Source organism: Nicotiana sylvestris, chromosome 2, assembly GCF_000393655.2.
Source record: "Nicotiana sylvestris chromosome 2, ASM39365v2, whole genome shotgun sequence".
Lineage (NCBI taxonomy): Eukaryota > Viridiplantae > Streptophyta > Magnoliopsida > Solanales > Solanaceae > Nicotiana > Nicotiana sylvestris.
The window spans coordinates 87,775,140-87,794,992 of NC_091058.1; the positions used below are offsets into that span (position 1 = coordinate 87,775,140).

At 37.0% G+C, this 19,853-nt stretch overlaps 1 protein-coding gene and 1 long non-coding RNA gene across 2 annotated transcripts; both read right to left on the minus strand.

Annotated features, from left to right (window-relative positions):
• Positions 1–4,657: 4,657 nt before the first annotated feature.
• Positions 4,658–5,629, minus strand: LOC138886518 (uncharacterized). The gene is made up of 3 exons (XR_011405393.1): positions 5,515–5,629; positions 5,371–5,440; positions 4,658–5,269 (listed from the first exon to the last, which is right to left on the minus strand). It is a non-coding gene; the product is annotated as an uncharacterized lncRNA (long non-coding RNA).
• A 2,812-nt stretch (positions 5,630–8,441) lies between these two features.
• LOC104228336 (U1 small nuclear ribonucleoprotein 70 kDa) lies at positions 8,442–14,485 on the minus strand. The gene is made up of 11 exons (XM_009780782.1): positions 14,223–14,485; positions 13,242–13,356; positions 13,074–13,153; positions 12,360–12,435; positions 12,215–12,279; positions 12,065–12,127; positions 10,457–10,538; positions 10,230–10,377; positions 9,638–9,706; positions 8,819–9,480; positions 8,442–8,725 (listed from the first exon to the last, which is right to left on the minus strand). The coding sequence occupies exons 1-10, from the start codon at positions 14,316–14,318 to the stop codon at positions 8,853–8,855; spliced, it is 1,422 nt and encodes a 473-aa protein (XP_009779084.1). The 5' UTR covers positions 14,319–14,485; the 3' UTR covers positions 8,442–8,725; positions 8,819–8,852.
• Between the last annotated feature and the right edge of the window lie 5,368 nt (positions 14,486–19,853).

Below are 19,853 nucleotides of genomic sequence, written 5' to 3' on the forward strand. Positions count from 1 at the left end.
GCCTTGTCGACCTCAATACCGTGCTTTGAAATTTTATGGCCGAGGACAATGCCTTCCTCGACCATAAAGTGACACTTCTCCCAATTCAACACTAAATTCGTTTCCTCACATCTAGCCAATACCCTTTCCAAATTGTTCAAGCAATCTTCAAAAGAATTCCCAACCACAGAAAAATCATCCATAAAGACCTCAAGAATATCCTCCACCATGTCAGTGAAAATAGCCATCATACACCGTTGAAAAGTTATCGGTGCATTACACAAACCAAATAGCATCCGCGAGAATGCGAAAGTACCATAGGGACAAGCGAAAGTGGTCTTCTCTTGGTCATCAGGAGCAAGAAGGATTTGTTTGTAGCCGAAGTATCCATCAAGGAAGCAATAAAAAGCACTTCCATCCAACCTATCAAGCATTTGGTCAAGAAATAGAAGCGGGAAATGATCTTTCCGAGTAACTTTGTTGAGCTTCCTATAGTCTATGCACACTCTCCACCCGGTGATGGTTCTTGTTGGGATCAATTCATTCTTGTCATTTGTTACCACAGTCATGCCCCCTTTCTTTGGGACACATTGGACCGAAGAGGTCCACGAGCTATCGGAAATGGGGTAAAAACCCCCGGCATCCAACCACTTGATTATCTCCTTCTTCACTACCTCTTGCATTGCTTTGTTTAGCCTCCTTTGATGTTCAACGGAGGGTTTGGCACCCTCCTCAAAAATAATCTTGTGCATATAAAAGGTGAGGCTTATGCCCCGGATATCCGCCAAAGTCCATCTGATTGCTCTTTTCCTCCTTTGAAGAACCTCCAATGTGGACTCTACCTACATGTTAGTTAAGCAAAAAGAAAGGATAACCGGAAAGTAAAAGAAGGGCCAAGGAATTCATACCTGAGATGTGGAGGCAATGGCTTTAACTCCAAAGTGGGAGGCTCCTCGATTGATGGCTTAGTTGGAGGAGTCTTCCGATTTTCAAGATCCAAAGATAGCTTGCGGGGCTCATAAGTGTACGACCACATGCCTTGCAATTCACTCACACACTCCACATAGCCTTCTTTCTCCTCAACATCATCAAGATTGAGCAAAACGGCTTCGAAATTATCCTCAACATTCATTGTGGCACTAGCATCATCAACAATCACGTCGGTGACCAAATTCACAAACGAACAAACTTCATTACTACTTGGTTTCCTCATAGATTTGCACACATGGAAGACCACATTTTCGTCACCTACCCAGAAAGTGAGCTCACCGGCTTTCACCTCAACAAGAGCCTTCCTCGTAGCAAGGAAAGGTCTACCCAAAATGATAGGCACCTCATAGTCCACTTCATACTCAAGAATCACAAAGTTTGCCGGGAGGATGAACTTGTTAACTCGAACCAACACATCATCAATAATACCCAATGGCCTCTTTATTGTACAATCTACCATTTGCAACCTCATAGATGTGGGTCTTGGTTGCCCAATTACCAAAATTTTAAACACCGAATAGGGCATCAAGTTGATACTCGCCCCAAGATCATATAATGCTTTGGCAAAGTCCGCACTCCCAATAGTGCAAGGGATTGTGAAAGCGCCCGGATCTTCCAACTTAGGAGCCATTGAGTGCACAATTGCACTCACTTGATGTGTCATCTTTATTGTCTCACAATTCATTGATATTTTCTTAGTTACCAAGTCCTTCATAAATTTTGCATATCCCAACATTTGTTAGAATGCCTCAACCAACGACACATTAATTGGCAAACTCTTCATCATATAAATAAACTTTTTGAATTGGTTCTCACTATTTTGCTTTGCAAGCCTTTGAAGATGTGGAGGATGAGGTCTTGGCATTGGTGCCTTAACCTTCGGCACTACCAGTTCCGGCATGTCAATCATGTGTTCCCTAGACGGGTTCACTTCTTCTTGCGTCTCCTCCACACTTTCATCAATATCAATTCTCACTTCTTTGTTAGCTTGAACCACATTGCTTGGGATTTCATCTTATTGAACCACAACATCTTCATCCCTAATCCTTCTTTGGTTTGAGGTGGTTGCATCTCCACCTTTTCCACTTCTAGTAGTCACGGCCATAGCATGTACCGTATTATTCCCACCCTTCGGGTTCACCACCGTATCATTGGGTAGTGCCCCCTTAGGACGAGTGTTCAAAGCTTGTGAGATCTGGCCTAGTTGAACCTCCAAATTGCAGATTGAAGTATTGTGAGAGGCTAATTGAGCATCGGAGTCAGCATTCTTCTCCATCATCTATTTAAACATGTTCTCAATTCTGCCCATCTCATTGTTAGAAGATCTCGGACCTTGAGAAGGATAAGGAGGTGGATTGTTCGGTTGTTGGAACATCGGGGCCTTTGCAAACCCGACCACTGGTTGTTGTTGTTGTTCCATCCTCCTTGATTATTATCACCCCAATTGCTTTAATTATTGCCACCCCAATTGCCTTGATGATTACCTCTCCAATTGCCTTGGTTACCTTGATTATTCCAATTGCTTTGATTATTGTTACCACCACTCCAATTGCCTTGGTGGCCTTGGTTGTTCCAATTTCCTTGCGACCGCCATTATTGTTGATTTTGTCCTTGAGCATTGTTTCTTTGGCCTTGATAATTATTGATATATTGAACTTCTTCTTCTTGCTCATTGAACGAATTACCTTGATCATAACCACTATCATCTTGCATGAATTGTTCCAGACGACTTTGCATTTGTTGACCTTGTTGCCATCTCTTGTTCATCATCATATTTACACATTCCATTGTATTCACTTGTTTTGGCCATTGAACTTGTTGAAGCTGCTTTGACCAATTGGTTCATTGTAGTTGTCAACTCGGCAATAGCTTGCCCATGATCCTGTAGTTCATTGTGTAGGTGAATGACATTAGGGTCAGCTTGAGGAACATTGGCTTCACTTTGCCATGCCGATGAGGTATCCGCCATCTCATTAAGAATTTCACAAGCTTCGGTATCGGCGAGTTGATTTATCATACATTGATTTGTTGTGTTGATCCCCCTGTATAAGGTTTGTTGGATCATGGCCTCGGTCATATTATTATTCGGGCACTCTTTGACCATGGTACGATATCTTTCCCAAATCTCATGCAATGGCTCATTGGGTTCTTGCTTGAATGCAAGAATCTCATCCTGAAGTGCCACCATATGTTCTGGAGAGAAGAATTTGGCAATGAATTTTTCTGTCAACTCATCCAAAGTGTGGATGGAATGATTGAGAAATCTCTCTAACCAGTCCAATGCCTTTCCCTGTAGAGAAAAGGAAAAAAGCCTCAACCGCAGCGCATACTCGGAGACATTTGTTTGCTTGCTCCCCCAACAAGTATCGACGAACCTCTTGAGATGCTTGTAGGCATTTTGACTCCGAGCCCCGATGAAGAATCCCTATTGGTCAAGTAGTGTAAGCATCACATTGGTGATTTAAAAGTTATCTGCCCTAATACGGGGCGGGACTATAGCACTTTCATAACCCTCGTTCGGTAATTGTCGGTGAGCTACTGCTCTTGGTGGAAGTGGGGGAGGGATGGGAACATTGTCTTGAGGCGGGCGGCCTCGTCTATTTGCTTGAGGTTCAAGAGGAACCTCATCCATTTGGTCATCATCCACGTCCTCCCCCATCGGCAAATTCCCAATGGGCTCGTTGTTGAGAGCCATTTTCGTACCTAAATCAATTCAAAAATAAAATTTGTGACTCGGAAGGAAAAGAAGACAATTTACACAAAAACCTAAATATATAGCTAAATCCGTTTAACTCCCCGGCAACGGCGCCAAAATATTTGTCACCCAAACTCACACCACAAATATAGGTAGTGAGGCGGTCGAAGCAATAATAAAATCCAACGCGAGTCGAGGTCGAATCCATAAGGAGTTAGAACTGGGATTAGGTATATATTTAGTGTAATTGTATGATGTGCCTCAAATTACACTTTCACATTCTTGTTTGTTGTTTCTATTTCTACTTTGAGCTATTGATTGCAATTATAAAACTAGAAGATAATATTTTGGTTGTTTTTCAAATGATAAAAGATTTAGGGTCGTGACTTCCACCTAGGTAGTTACCTAACGGGTTGTAAACTCTAGGGAAAGTTTGATTAGTCGAGGTTGTAATATAGCAATCACACGCAATTACCCACTCTATACCTCTCGGTAGTTTGAGTGATTTTGCCCAATTTGACTTTTTCAAGTCCAAATAGGTATTGCACAAAACAAGTGATATATACTCAAGTCGGGTCTTACTATCTCTAGATTTGACCCTTTAATTGGGGCTATCAATTTTTTGAGTTCACCCCAATTTCTTGTTATCCAAATATTCCTAGACTTAGTCTCTCTTTCTCAAGTAGAGACTAAGTCAAATAGGCATGAATTAATGTTTGCAACCATTAATTCTTGAATTCAAGCATGAACTTGGCTAAATATCACTAGCCCAATCACAAACAAGCCCTAAATCAAATACCCATTAAGTACTCACATTAGGGTTGGGCCACAACCCTATCTAGAAATTTAGTTACTCATGAAAAATGAAGAATCTAAAGAAAAAATTAAGATATAATGCATAATAATTGATTAGGGAAAGAAATTCTAATGTTTAGAAACTAATCTAGTACAATATTACTCAAAACAGTAAAGAAAACAGCTCAGGTGCTCTCCCAAAACTAAACTTAACCTAAAAATGACAAAAAGTTCTATTTATACTAAGCTAAAAATATCTGACGAAAATGCCCCTGCGGAGGTTGTGCGACCGCACAATAATGTGTGTGGTTCGCATAAATAGACTTGGCTTGACAGGTTCTATCTCTAAGGCTGCACAATTCTGGGTTGCGGCCGCACTCCTTCTTCTTGTGCAGACCGCACATTTGTGAGTGTGGTCGCACTCTTGCTTCTGCGGCCGCACAATTTTAGTGTGGTCCGCACTCCTTGACTTTTGACTTGAACTCAGCTCTCTGATTCTTCTCTTCTGCGGACCGCACAATTGTGAGTGCATTCGCACTTGCCATCCAGCGGCCGCACAATTATGGTGTGGTCTGCATATCTTCAGCTTGCCCAAAACCAACTCTCTGAATCTCCTCTTCTACGGCCGCACAATATTTGTGCGGTCCACATAATCTGAAGAAAAACTGACATGTCTCTTTTCTTGTTCTGCGGCCGCACACAGTATTGTGCGGTCCACATTGTGGGCCTTTTTACCTTATTTTGGTCCTTGTCCACTTTTGACTCCTTTAAGAGTTGATTTTGATTTCTTTGGCTCATATTTCAACACTCCTGCAAGCAAGCACATTTCATTAGTTTTCAGAAATATTTTAAAGCATTTTTTTAGCTAAAATGCAAGTAAAAAAGAGCAAATAAGCAGTTAAAATCCCTACTTATCAGTCGCGTCAGCAGAATTAGCCAAAACGTCCTCCTCGGAGATGGCAATTGAGCCCTTCGGTAGACCTGAGTTCAACAAGAGTAGAAGGTTAATCAGTTTTCTTATACGAAAGAAAAAAAACAAGATTAGTTCAACCTACCATGATTCTTGGCCTTCCACTCATATTTAAGGGCTAGTTCTTTCCATGTATGGGTCTAGTTCTTTCCACGTATGGGTCTCGGACATAGTGACATCCAAAATCTTTTGGACCTATTGGTCCAAGCCTTCAATCCTCAGTGGAGTCCACTGAATTGCTGAAATAAGTGAAAGAAGAGGAATCGGTAACAACATGGGGTGATCTTTAACTAGAAGAAGAGACAAACGATGAACTTACCCTATATATACCAGTTCACTTACCCTATATTGTAGGTTATTAGTTAAGGTTTGTCAAACAAAGTTACGTGTAATTATTTTTTAAATAGCCTGATCGTGTATATATGCACGGACAATGGTTAATTTTCATTATGGCATTCAATAATTTTCTTTGGTTCAAAGTTGAGTTTTTTTTTTTTTTGTGGGTTTCCGGAGCGATAGAGCTAATGTAATATCGTAAGGGGTAAAATATGTTCATACTTTAATGATCGCATGAGAAAGAGACACGTGAAAGCGAAGACAGAAGACAGTCGGGCCCGAAGGCAATAATTTTGCTTGTTGTCGGAGAGAATGATATTTATAAAGGCAAAATAAATGTCTGTCACTCGGTAGTATTTAATAAAGAATATTCTACAGCATTAAGTGCATAGTCCATTACAGATATTATGGCATTCACTGCCTACCGTTACACATTCTTCAATAGCCCTCATAATTGTCATTTAAGAGGGGCTTGATCCTAGGACCTTGTTCCATAGGTGCAACTATAAATAGTAAGCTCTACCATCATTGTAAGATAGACGAATTTTCTGACAAGCATACAATTTGTTCAAATCTAAATAGCATTTTACTTTCTTGCGTATTTATATTGCTCTTACTGCTTCCCGAAGTTCTACTCCCGGGCTCAAGATCTCTATTGTCCTATCTCGATTTCAACGTTAATTCTTATATTTTTGTCTAATTTATTTATTAATTTAGGATTAGATCGACTCTCTTGTCTATAAATTACGTATAAATTCAGTTGTATTATTTTACGGGTAAACAATATCAAGTCACCCAACAGAAGTAATGCTAGCTTTTATTCACGGGCGTAAACACACCAACAAAAAAAATTGTAATTAACCAGCCAGGAAGGAAAAGTAAACATCGGTGACTTAAAAAAACGATATACACGTTGTGGAAGTTTGGGGTTATGGTGTCTATATACAAAAAATGTAGATAAGTAGTTTTCAAGAAAATGATATGAGAGATGAAAATGTAACAAATATAATTAAAATTGAATTCAAATAGGAAGTTCAGAAATGATCATGTTGTACTTAAGATAATGTGATGATTTGATAATTGAATATGGTAAACAGGGACTACGCAGACCTAATATTATATGGACGTAAATTGTTTCGAAACATCTACAATCTTTTAAAAAACACTGTAAAGATATAAAGTAATTAGCCGTTTCTCTTCCATTATCATCTGCTTAGCCCTTTCTCTTCCATTATCCCTCACTGTAATTAGAAAAAAAAATGTAAAAGAAAATGTGGAAGTAGCCAAAAACAAAACGTGGTTGAAATAGATATGATCCATATCCGGCAATACCAACAAATTAGGATAAAGACTTGCTCAGTGTTGTCACGAGTCTTTTCTATTCGATTAGAAACTTCTATATTAGTATAATGAATAATTGTGAGATTTTAGGAAGCACTTATAGAAAACCCATGTACGTATTAAAAGAAATAGTTTGATATTGAATAAATTAAATGTGCTAGATCAAAATGGAATATAACACGTATGCCATATATCCAATTCCAGCAAATTTGATGATTGATTGACTAATAATAGCACTAAACATGTCGTTTGGAATGAATCAATTGGGATATTTCTAGGAAGCTTCTGAAGATGCACTTGTACGATCACTAAAAGGGTACAGTTGGTTGGATCAAATATTCACTTAAACAATGATGTTGTATAGCCTTTTGCTCTAGTTCAACGCCATTCTTATCCTATCCTATAAGTTCATGTACAGTTTACACGCTTCCAATTGAAAAAATAATTGGTAGGATGTTTCTTTTTGCAAATACTCAAGTTGCGTTTGTGATAATTGCCTGTTTCACTTATCAGCAGCTACTCCTGTTATTGTAGTCTAGCTGTACACAATAACTATTTAATGTAATTTTCATGTATTGGGATCACACACATCATAAAAATATCCTCTAAACTATGTAGCACTTATTTGGTTGATCATTACTCACTTATCATATTTGTTTTAACTAGTGTTTCTACATAATTTTAAGATTATAAAAAGTGTATAAAATAATATTATCACGTCAGAAGTGGAAACCAGACTTATTTATATCATGTCTCACCATACCTCTCGTCAACGTTTCCACTTTGATAAGAGTTAAGAATACAGATAAAAAAGTGCAACTCGGTACACAAAATCCCTGCGTCCGGGAAGAGAGCACCCCCAAAGAGTGTAAGATACGCAGCCGGCACTCCAAAGCTCCCCTTCAATTAAGAGTACAGATACATATATTATTTTTTGTACTAATTTATATTCACATCATGTAGAATAAAAAGGAGCTACACTCCCAACCAAAAATTTCTCCATTCCCAAAGCACAAACTCGAAACTCATAATTGAGAATGAGGTAACCTCGCTCACTCATAATTGAGAATGAGGTAACCTCGCTCATCGAACCAGTCTAGTACCAATCTCGCAACAGTATTGGCGCAAAAGGATCGGTCAGCCTCTGGCGACACGTAAGTAAAAGTTCATATCTAAACACACTTCTTTGAGGCCCAAGGACCAATGACATAGGGTATACAGTCTAACCGTGGACAATTTTATTCATTTAATGGAGTACTATTTTACCCTTTAACTTAAATCTTCGGCTATCAAAAGTATTTTCAATTTCTACAGACTTGCAGCTTTCTCATAAAGTAATTTCAAGCAAAATATTTTGATAGGAGTTCACATTCTAAAACAGATACAATAATAAAATACCGTAACATGAGCCAATAATACGTTTGACATGCAGGTACCCAGCTATCACATCTTAGCGCACACAGAATCCAAATAATTCACATTTAACTAGTTCACATAGAAACTGAATACTTCATTACATGGGCAGATATCATCTAATGTTCACCATTCCCGCACTAGCAGCAAGCAGGAATCCCAATAGAAAATTGCACTTCCCTGAGATGTCAGTAGGCCATGTCTTCCTGCGAGTCAAAGAAGTCAAACAATTGCGGCAATATTATCAAATGAGAAATTAATATTACCTACATAGCATGTGGATCTTATTGCAACCTTACCAGAGCAACACAAGCAGAAGCATACCCTTCATCATCAGTAGTCATATTCACGAGAATGTGACCTATCTGAACGCCTATGATCACGGTCCCTTTCTTTTGTCTCAGATGCTCCGTGGTCATAAGCATAATTATCTTCCTCCATTTGATCATAACGATCATCACCACGACTGGTATCTTTATAGCGATCATCACCAGCTTGAGCATCTGGATTCTCATAGTCTCCTCGGCCTTGATGATGATCATAATGGTCATAATGTCCATGATCATCTTCAGGTTCTGCATGATCATAGTTCCTTTCCCTGTCACCATGCCTTTCCCGCTCATGTTTAGATTCACCATGCTCATAATCATATTCTCTATCACGAGAACGCCCACGACCCTGGTCCCCCTCACCTTCATAGTCCTTACCTCTTTCCCTATCCCTCTCACGGTGGCGATCTCGCTCACGGTCCCTATCTTTGCCCCGTTCGCGGTCACGTGTCCTGTCACGTTCACGGTCTCGATCGCGGTCTCGTCCACGATCTCTTTCTCTATCCCTAGTTCTCTCGCGTTCCTTATGATGTTTGTCATCTCTGTCGCGTTCCCTTGGCCTATCATGTGAACGTTCACGAGATTTTTCTCTATCTCTATCTCGCACCCTATCACGGGACTTCTCCCGATCCCTGATAATATGGAAAATAATAATATTAACTTCACAATTTGTAAACTAAACAGGGTTGTAAATCAGACAACTCATCCTTGGAAAAGTATATATATGTCTGCATGTCAGATTGAGAGAAAAGAACACAAAGCACGTATAACTATAAATGCATAGGTTACCTTTCTCTGTCATCTCGTACTCTTGGCTCTTCGGAGCGAGATGCCGCCCTTCCAATCTGAACTACCTCTCTGCAAAATTAAAGGGGCATAGAGTCAATGATAATTAAATATCCATGTAAAAATTGAAGGCAATAACTTACCAAGAAAGATTGATGAATGTTCCACAAATTTTCACATGACAATCATACCAGTACATCTGAGCAATGAAAACTACTTTTCAGACATTTTATGAGTGATCATCATGCTGAATGCCAAACAATAATAACTTCCAATTGTAGACAAGATTTCATGCATAGATGCTCCGGACAGCACTCTTTTTTTCAACCAAAAATAGAGCAACATAAACTGACTGCAGCATCTATACATCCCAAAAGACAAGTTGAAATTCAGAAGCAGTCTATGTCGACTACAAGCACACATGCATAGTTATCTCTGGCAGCCATTATTGCAGAGAACAGGAGACATTTGCATTGGAATTTTTACTCCATGGACAATGGCAGCCATTATTGCACTAAAGTACAGCTACATCAAGGTCCTTTTTAGCACTTCGCATATGTACATACGACTAACACTCTAAAAGCTAATCGAGTACCTATTAACATCTTCAGTTCCAACTCTTGTTGTTCCAAGTCCACCGCCAAGTCTGCGGGGACGCCAATTGGGGACTGTTCTCCCACGTTCAACATCAACCAGAACTCTTCTATTATCAATCTTCTTTCCATCAGCTTGTTTATAAGCAGCTGAAGTTATATCCAAGGAATTAGAAATGGAAGTGAGACGGAAAAAGACAAAGAAAAATAGGAGTCGAGTAAGAGAAACCTTTCATATCCCGTGTATGCACATACTCAATGAAAGCATAACCCCTGGGCTTATTGTTTGTATTGTCCGTAACCAGACGAACCTGAAACTCAAACAATTATGAAATTAACACTACTAATAAGAATTATAATCATGTTTGATGCAGCGGTCAAAAAAGTTATGCTTTTATCCTGTCAACACGATTAGGTACAGTAAGGTCCTAATGGCACGGCGGGCACTATGCCTAATTAGCCGTGCTCACCTTTGATTCATAGAGCTCCCAGGCGAGATGCATCACCATCACTGCTAGAGTTGCACAAGAACTGTGGCCTTATGTTTGCAATACATTCTAACTCCCCTTACCAGGGAACATTTTTAATATAAAATAAATTATTATAGAAGTATAGTCAAATACCAGGTGTCTCCTGAAATGCTTGAAACTTTTTTGATAGCCTTTGAATCCAAAAGTAAAATCTTAGTAACATAGATGGGATGTAAGAAGAATAAAGAAGAAGAGAACAAGGCTGATACTCCCACCAAATTTTTACCCAGCACAGGCAAGTATATCTCCACTGTTGCTTGGAATAAGAGGCCAAAGGTAAATTGCATCATTGCTCTGCTCATCTAGGTGTTCAACTTTGTTTCATGCAATGAAGATCGGGCTCGGAAATTGAATGGTTACATTTGGCAACTCAAGAAACAAAAAGTTACCAGAAATTTAAGATTTGCCCTTACCAGGAGAATACCTAGGAGTTGAACCTCATTACCTTTGTAGTTCTAGAAACTAATGGAATACCCAGAACACATAGTACTTGAAACTAATGATATCCAAACCAGGATAAAAGGAAAAGTCATCAAACTGATTCTCAATAATTGGAGCCACTGTTACCTGAGTCATAAGGACATTCTGACCCTTATTTTTCAAAACAAGGAAATGCTAGTAACTTCGCAACAAATTTTCATGAATGTCAGAGTGCAGCATGCACCTTGAAGCACCGTGGAAGAGTGCTAGCAGTTCAAACAACAATTCATTTCTTAACTGCAACCTGAAGAGGTGCACCCAGAGGCACAATTGAAAGAAAAAGCTCTTCTGATAAAATGTGGATTTGCAAACTTGTAGCATAAGCCATCTCTTATTTTATTTTAATTTTTGAGAGCAGTACAGAAATTCAAAGGTAATCAGTTTATTATTTAGCAGATAACTGCCAAATTCAGTAACTTTTTATCAAATAACTAAAGTGCAATCCTAGTGCCATAGAATAGTCATATAAAGAATGAATCGCATGCGCATTCAGTGAAAGTTTGAAGCATTAGTAAGGTAATGCATGGTACTTTTTTAAACGCCCCACCCTCATTTTAAAGGACTTGATCTAGAAAGACAAAATTTGAAATAGCTTACAACCTACAATCCCACGTTCTTTGACATTAGCTGATCAAAATCTGTTTTGAGAAAAAATGTTAAAATTGTAAGACGTTTACTGCTTTTCTGAAAGCAAAAAGTTATGGAAAAATCAACTTGAGAAATAACTGGATCATAGCAGGAAGTACTATGAAACCATAACAGTACACATCTTACCAACCAAAATCCAGTAACCTGAGCCCCACAAAGGGATGCTCTATAATACCTACCCGCTTGATTGGACCAAAAGCCTCAAATTCACGTTTAACTCTGCTTTCTGTTGTCTCGTAATTCTGAAAATGAGAAATACAATCAACAAAAGTAATTAAGAAAATATTCACAAGTAACAGCAAAAATGATCTAAAAAGTTCTTTACTCACGAGTCTAGCAACAAAGAGTGTCTTGTATGGATCTCCAGTAACATTTGGGTCACTGCTAGGATCATCTGCTCGACAGAAAAACAACAATTCATTTCATTTTTGATTTTCAAACAATCAGAAAACCAAAAACTCAGGCAGTTCATACATTTCTCAAGCTCCTCAGCAGCCTTTTTAGCACCTTCCTCCAGCCTTATCTTGTGGATCCTAGCTTTTCGTTGAGCCTGCATGTAATAAAAAAAGCAATTTATGTGCATAAAGAAAGATACACAGATATGCACCATAGGTTGTAATTGCATAGCTGCACATCCTATGCTACATCTTATAATTCATCACTGGAATCAAGAGGCTCTTCAAAACTGGGATGCCAGGCCAATCAATCAGCTGCCCCAATCCCGAACTAGTTGGTCAGCTAACCCATCTCTTAAATATGGAGAGAAGCAGTAAAAATAACCAAACCGGTGATTATATAATCCTCTAACTACAGAGGACTACAATTTTCGAACTTCCAACGGTTTCACCTCTATGACTTGGGAGACAACAGTATCTTCTAGATAACAAAGAAAACTGCACAAATTGTTTTTTGTCATACGTTAAGACATTCAATCCTTCTTTCAGAAAATAGAAAAGCAATTCAGCAAAACTAATATGGCAGGCCACGTTAATAGTAAAGCAAACATCTTACACCTGAACTTAAAAGATCACTAATAACAGAACATGGATAATTGCATATTGTTAATCTTTGTTGAAGCAGTTAAAAAGAGGCAACAAAACCAGAATGGAGATCCAATAATTCAATTTAAACATATGGACCCACGCAAAAAGATCAGAAAATGAATTGCAGAATGTAAAATAATCTTACCGGGGTTTCAACCTCAGGGACCGGTGGAGCATATTCTGGATCACCAGGCTGAGCAAATTTACCAACAAATTGTGCCATCCCTATGGAATAGATGAGAATATGTATTGTAAGCATTATACGACATAAATGAAGGACCAGGAAATCACTCAATTTATGAAGAAAGTTAACCTGTATATGAAGGGCATTTTCTCTTCTCGGGAGGTGGTTTGTACTCCAAAGGTGGTCGGGGCTCAAACAGCTTCAGAAGATTAGCCGTCAACCCAGTTGGATGACTTTGACCAATCTGCATATATTACATACATTAACAACGAAATACACAAGCTTGCAGCACCAGCAAAGAACAAAGGGAAGGATTGCCAATACTGCAACAGCCTTATAACATACTTCTCCTATTATTATTTTAAGCTACCTATCTGGCCATGCTGTATATTTAGCTGTCATAAGAAAACACAAAGAAATATGTATCCAATATAACTTCTAGTCTCATCTCAGCAGTCCAGAAATATCACTAAACTAGAATTAAAACACCTAACCACTACTACTCCATAATGATGACAAATCAGCAAGTAAGTTCTAAATTATCCCAGAGGCAGAGCCGGGAATTGAACTTTATGGGTTCTAAATTCTAGGATAGCGACATGAGGTGTTAGTAATTGGTTCTGAATTAAATTTTTGTACATACTAAGTGAATTTCGTAATACAAATACATGTTTTGGACTAAAGCTACTGCGTTCAGCTAAACCTGTATGACGGCTTCTAGCTCCTCCCCTGATAATCCATTCTGCTCCACATCGAGCCCTTTTTATTCCAGTACTTAAGAACTAGTTTTTTGGAAAAATTAGGGAAAGACTATAAATTCTCTAAACCCCACATCGAAAGACGGACATAATGTGAGCATCCTAACAATAACTAAAACCTGAATCCCAACTAGTAGGTCTAACCTATATGGATACTTTGCTTCAACCGTGTTGTGTTCTTTGCTAAATCTAAAATCATCTAAATTTCTAACCTTTCATCTACAATGAAATCTGGAAAACCTAGGCAATCAAGCAATGTTACCACACACACATACAAACTCTTGGGTTTAAGAAAAAATCTAAACCAGGAAACAACATAGACAACAGATCAAGAGATATAACAAGCAGTTACCAGCTTGAGTTGCATAACATTAGCGCGATTCTGAGCCTTTGCACGGGCCTGGACATTAGGGTTGTTCCGCATGAAGGCATCGTTGAAATCTCCCATATTCGGAACGATTGAAGCCGCCTAGGGTTCTTGCTTGATGTGAATCTCCGCACAAGTATGTAGGTTTTATATCCGAAAATGGAGATTACACAAATCGAATGGATTTGATTGGGTTGGAGAATGGAGAAGCTTAGCTGAAAGCGGCAGAGAAGCGAATTAGAAACAAGGGTTTATTTCGAGAAGAGAGGAGGCTTATATAAACTCGACCATCGACTCCATCTTTCCTGAGTCGGAGCGCCAGTGGCAAACGGGCGGGTCGGATCGGATATGGTTCGGGTTGAAAATGGATAATGAAAAAAATGAATCAATTATCCGACCCGGTCCATATTTAATACGGATAAAAAATGGGTTAACCGGCGGATAATATGGGTTACTCATATTATCCATGACTTCTTGTGTATGATCATTTTTGGAAGAATTCTTAGTCTGACTAACTTGAGGAACCCCAATTTGAGACTTTACAAATGTAAAAGTTAGACTCATTGGTTATCCATTTTCTAAATGGATAATATAGATTCATATTTGACCCGTTTTTAAAAAGTTCATTATCCAACCCATTTTTTAGTGGATAGTATGGGTGGTTAACTGTTTTCTTTTAACCATTTTGCCACCCCTACTAGCGAGTCCTTTCATTTTTTATTTTTTTAATATTGTATTAATATATGTTTTATCTTTTTATTTTTATTACATTGAAGGGTGTATCAAAGAAAAGTAGGAAATCACATGGAGAGAAATTTAGGGGTATTAGAGGGAAATTGAAAAATCAAACCAAACTGAAATAGAATCAAACCAAAAGAAAAATCCAAAAGTTTTTTTTATGTTTGATTTGCTTTTGGTTAGTAATTTTAAAAATCAATAAAATTTGGTTTGATTTTAGTTTTATGCAAAAAAAATATATGAATTAAAATTGACTATATTATGCATATTTAAAAATGATGATCATATACACACACTCATGTGTGTGTATATACATATATATATGTGTATATATATATTATCGATTTTTAAATATACTAGATTTAGTGTACGTGCGTTGCACGTGTATTATGCGTTATGCATAAAAGAGCGTATTTTAATTAGGTAGAATAAGAATAAATTAAGTATAAAAGTAATTGACGATACAACAAATATTTAAATGGTAAACTGTCTAAAATAGTGCATATTAAATTGAATAAGAATGAATTAAGTGAAATAGCATTTGACGATGCAAAAAAAGTTATTACATTAAAGAAATAGTTGTATTGAGCGTGCAGACACTAAATTGAGTGTTACAATGAAGCATGGGTGTGATGATGTTGCTGGAACCATTAGTCAGACTGTTGCTACCCTCTTGATGTCATCTGTGGAACAATGTTGATGTGCGCCATGAAGAATGTTGCTTCAGTTGATTCTGGTATGAGGAAGGCGCCTCTAAAATATAACGGTATTGTCGATGCATTCAGTGAAACAGTTCAGAATTTGTAAAAATAAATATAATTATATAGTTATAATATATGTAAAATTCATGTATAATTAATTTGTGTATAGTTGAGGAAGTTTCATAAAAAAGAAAATATTGCTTGAAGAATAACAACAGATCATCATACAATTATGTTTCTATGATATATGCTATGTTATGGTGGTGAATCTTACCTAATATCTCTTTATAGACAATGTTCTTGGTATATGTTCCTTTTTTTCGCTTCAGCTGCTCGGTCAAGACTAAAACCTTTGTTGTTGACATAGATATTCCTGTCGCACCTCCTTTTTCCCGCGCCCGCTGGGCGCGTGGGGAGTTTTCTCCAATTAAAGGACAGTCGAAACGGGATTTGTTTATTTGTTTCAGAGTCGCCACCTGGGAATTTTGAGGCGTCCCAAGTCACCAATTATAATCCCTGAATCGAGGAGAATATGACTCTGTTTATTTTTCTGCGAACCAGAAATCCTGAGTAAGGAATTCTGTTAATCCGGAAGAAGGTGTTAGGCATTTCCGAATTCCGTGGTTCTAGCACGGTCGCTTAACTGTTTTTATTATTGGCTTAATCATCTTGATTTTATTAAATATTGATGTTATCTGATTTTACTACCGCTTATACTTATTGTGATTGAGAAACCTTCTTTGAATCGAATTACGCGTACGTATATTCGTGTTATAAATTAAAAGATGCGGAATTGTGTCACGCGCACGTGTACACAATTACTTTTGACAATATATTTATTAAGCACATTTTTTCGAGATTGCGTTGAATCAAGAATAATTATTTCTTGAATAATGAACCGTACATATCGGATTTTTATGAAATTGATTTAACGCCTTTAGAAAAATCCTTTTATTAAATATTCGCTCGAAATTGCGCGTACGCATAATCCGAAATTTTGCTTTTAAAAGTATAATCAGGGTACGCGAACGTATCCCTAATTGCGCAACATATTTGTAATGATATTATGGAATTTCCAAAAAAAAATGTTTGTTATATCACGAGAAATCTCGTTTTAAGATATTCTTTAATTTTTGGAAAATAAACCACAATTTATTAAATATTGACCATTGATTATAATTTCCGAATATAAATCATATTCATTCCAATTATTCAAAGTCAAAGGACAGAATAAAAATATGATTAATACTAACTTTAAAACAACTGTGACATATATATATATATGCCAAAGAATAAATTGCATATGAAACCGAAAATAAATGATTCATAAAGGAAGGAAATATTTTCCGGGAATTTTCATGATTACTTAATGCAAATTCTATTTTTAATTACCATTGATTTAAAATGTTGCCATTTGTGTATATACAACTCAACTTATTCTCACATACTCGTTTTAATCTTAATAGATGAAATTAACTTACTTAGTTATGCCTATGATTGAGTTAGGATAGATATAGATATAATCAAACCAATTTGATTCTCAATCTATGTGAATTATTACTAACTATTAATTTTCGCATTGTATAAGTTCCTAAGCCTTTTATTACTAAGAAAGAGAATAAGTCTTGTTGACTTAATAAAATGAATATTGCATACAATATTATTTACTATATTTGACACTTTTGAACATACGGATTATACTAATACATCTTTCAACTATAAATTATGAACACCACCAATATTATGCCAAAAGATGGCAAATTGCAGCTAATCATCATATAGCTTTAAACAACAACTAATTAACTAACAAGATAAACTTATAGCATATTTTCTTTGATAATGCTATATTATGCTATACCTATCTAACAACACCATGAAGTGTAAATAAAACCAACTTTCTACCATGCTTCTTATTTACATAACTCATAGATAACTTAAACTAATGAAGTTTGACATGGATAACATTATTACAAAGTTTTATATGAATTTCAAAATAAGACAATTTAACTCATGGCTATCAAATTGAGTTCACTACTAATTAATCAACATAAAAAATGAAAATAATGAACTTGGACAATTGGAAATAGCATTTCAATTCAAACTTCATTGATGGGTCATGCTGAAATCTCTTTCCAACTTAAAATTTAAAAGACATATACCTGAAAATGGAGGTAGAAGAAGTAAGTTTCAGCAGTTACAGCAGTAACAAATTCAGTAGAATATACTGATAACACAGTAAATCTGAACAGGAATAGGATTCGAAGAGCCCAGATGCACAGTAAAGTACTTTTAAGAAACACTTCGGATTTTAACTGAACAGTGGAATCACATAAAGTTGAACAGATTCAACAAAAGAACAATATTTCAGATTTCAGTTTTTTCTTCAGTTTCAAATTCAGTTTGTTTCTGATTTTCTGTTTCTGCTGATGTATCTGTACGTGAGTGTGTATGTGAGTGTCCTATTTTCTGTTTCCTTCCTTTAAAATCTCAGCCCTCAAAATCTCTTAAAAATTCTCTCTTAAAAATTCTCTCTCTGTTAAAAAAAGCTTTCTGAAAATTCTATTTTTCTCTGAAAATTCTGTCCTCCTTAACTGTCTGTCCAGCTCCTGTATTTATACAGGGATGGTTGCACCCTTTTATCTTTTAAAAACAGAAAATCCTATCTAAAATCTGCTTTTAACTACTTTAAATCCCATTAAGTGAACTTTTCCCTGATTTCCAGCATTCCATTACCCTTTGTTTCCCATTATCCCATTAAATTATAGCCACTAACATTCCATTATAAACACACTATTATTATTACATTACCCTACTGTTTCATTCCTCAAATACCCCTGAAAATCCCTTAATATTATTGTTATTACTGCCCCAGACCAAAATCCAGAATCTGTTACAAAACTGATTTTAAAATCTGTCCAGGCTTGGTTATCCTTCTGATTTTAACAGCTAAAACCAATTCTAAACAACTTCCTAACACAGTTGTATCTATGAAACATTTGTAAATTTGAATTCAAACTTAACATCTCAACAACATCACACAGAATCAGAACAATTCAGACTAAATTTGAAATATGTATGAATGCAGGGGCATGGTCAGTATACTGACATTGCCTGAAACCAACTGCCCAAAATTAATACTCAAATGTTTGATAAACTTTCTGACTTATTAAACAAGAACCAACTAATTAGCAAGGTCTAACTAACTGATTACAACAACATGATAATAGTCAATCAAAACAGGTGAGCAGGTTATTACAATGTATTATCATAACGGGATTCATAATGTAACCAATCGACGAACTTAATCGAGTCGATTACACACATTGTAAACAAACATAATCAACAGAAACATTTCACATTCGGATTAAGTAGATAGGTAGGAGACAGAAATGACAAAATTAATCAAAACAAAAATATGAAAAATTAAAAATCTATTAAAACAGACAACAATACACGTAGAATAATACAAAAAGAAATAGAAAATACCTCTAAATCTTCAATTAAACTCGAACTCAACTTGGATTTGGACCTTTTTTGTTTGAAATCAAACTGACCTTAGTCGAAGTATTTTCCACTGAAAATACTTCGACTAAGGTCGATTAAACCTCAATCTTCATTTAATATGCACAGAATCCGGAAGTTTGGTATTTTTAGGGTTCTTAAAAACTCGATTTGGGATTTAACCATTTCTGGTCAGATTCGAGAAGAACCAAACATGACACAATGGTGAGGGTAGCCTAGGGGTTATTTGGTGTTAATTTGAAGCGGATCTGAGTTCGTCCTTGTTTGGTCCGAATCTTCAAAAGAAGATTCGAGAAGCTCGGGACTGATTCGAGCCAAACAACCAACAGATCCATACTCAGGATGACTAGGGGAAGTTATGGTGTTAACTAGGTGTTGTTTGGTTTAGGTCTGAACTTGGCTCGAATCTTCAAATGAAGATTCGAGAACCTTCAGGAGGATTCGAGCCCAACGGCTAACATATTTGGATAGAGGAGGCTCAGGGGATTCTATGGTGTTATTTTGGTGACCGGCGGCGTTGATGCCGCCGGGTTTAAGGCGGTGGAATCCTAAGGCGGCTAGGGTTAGGAGTGGGGGTTTGGGGGACGATGATGAACAGTGTAGGAGGGGGGGTGTTCAGTTAGGGGCCGGGTAAGGCTTGGGGACTTATATAGGG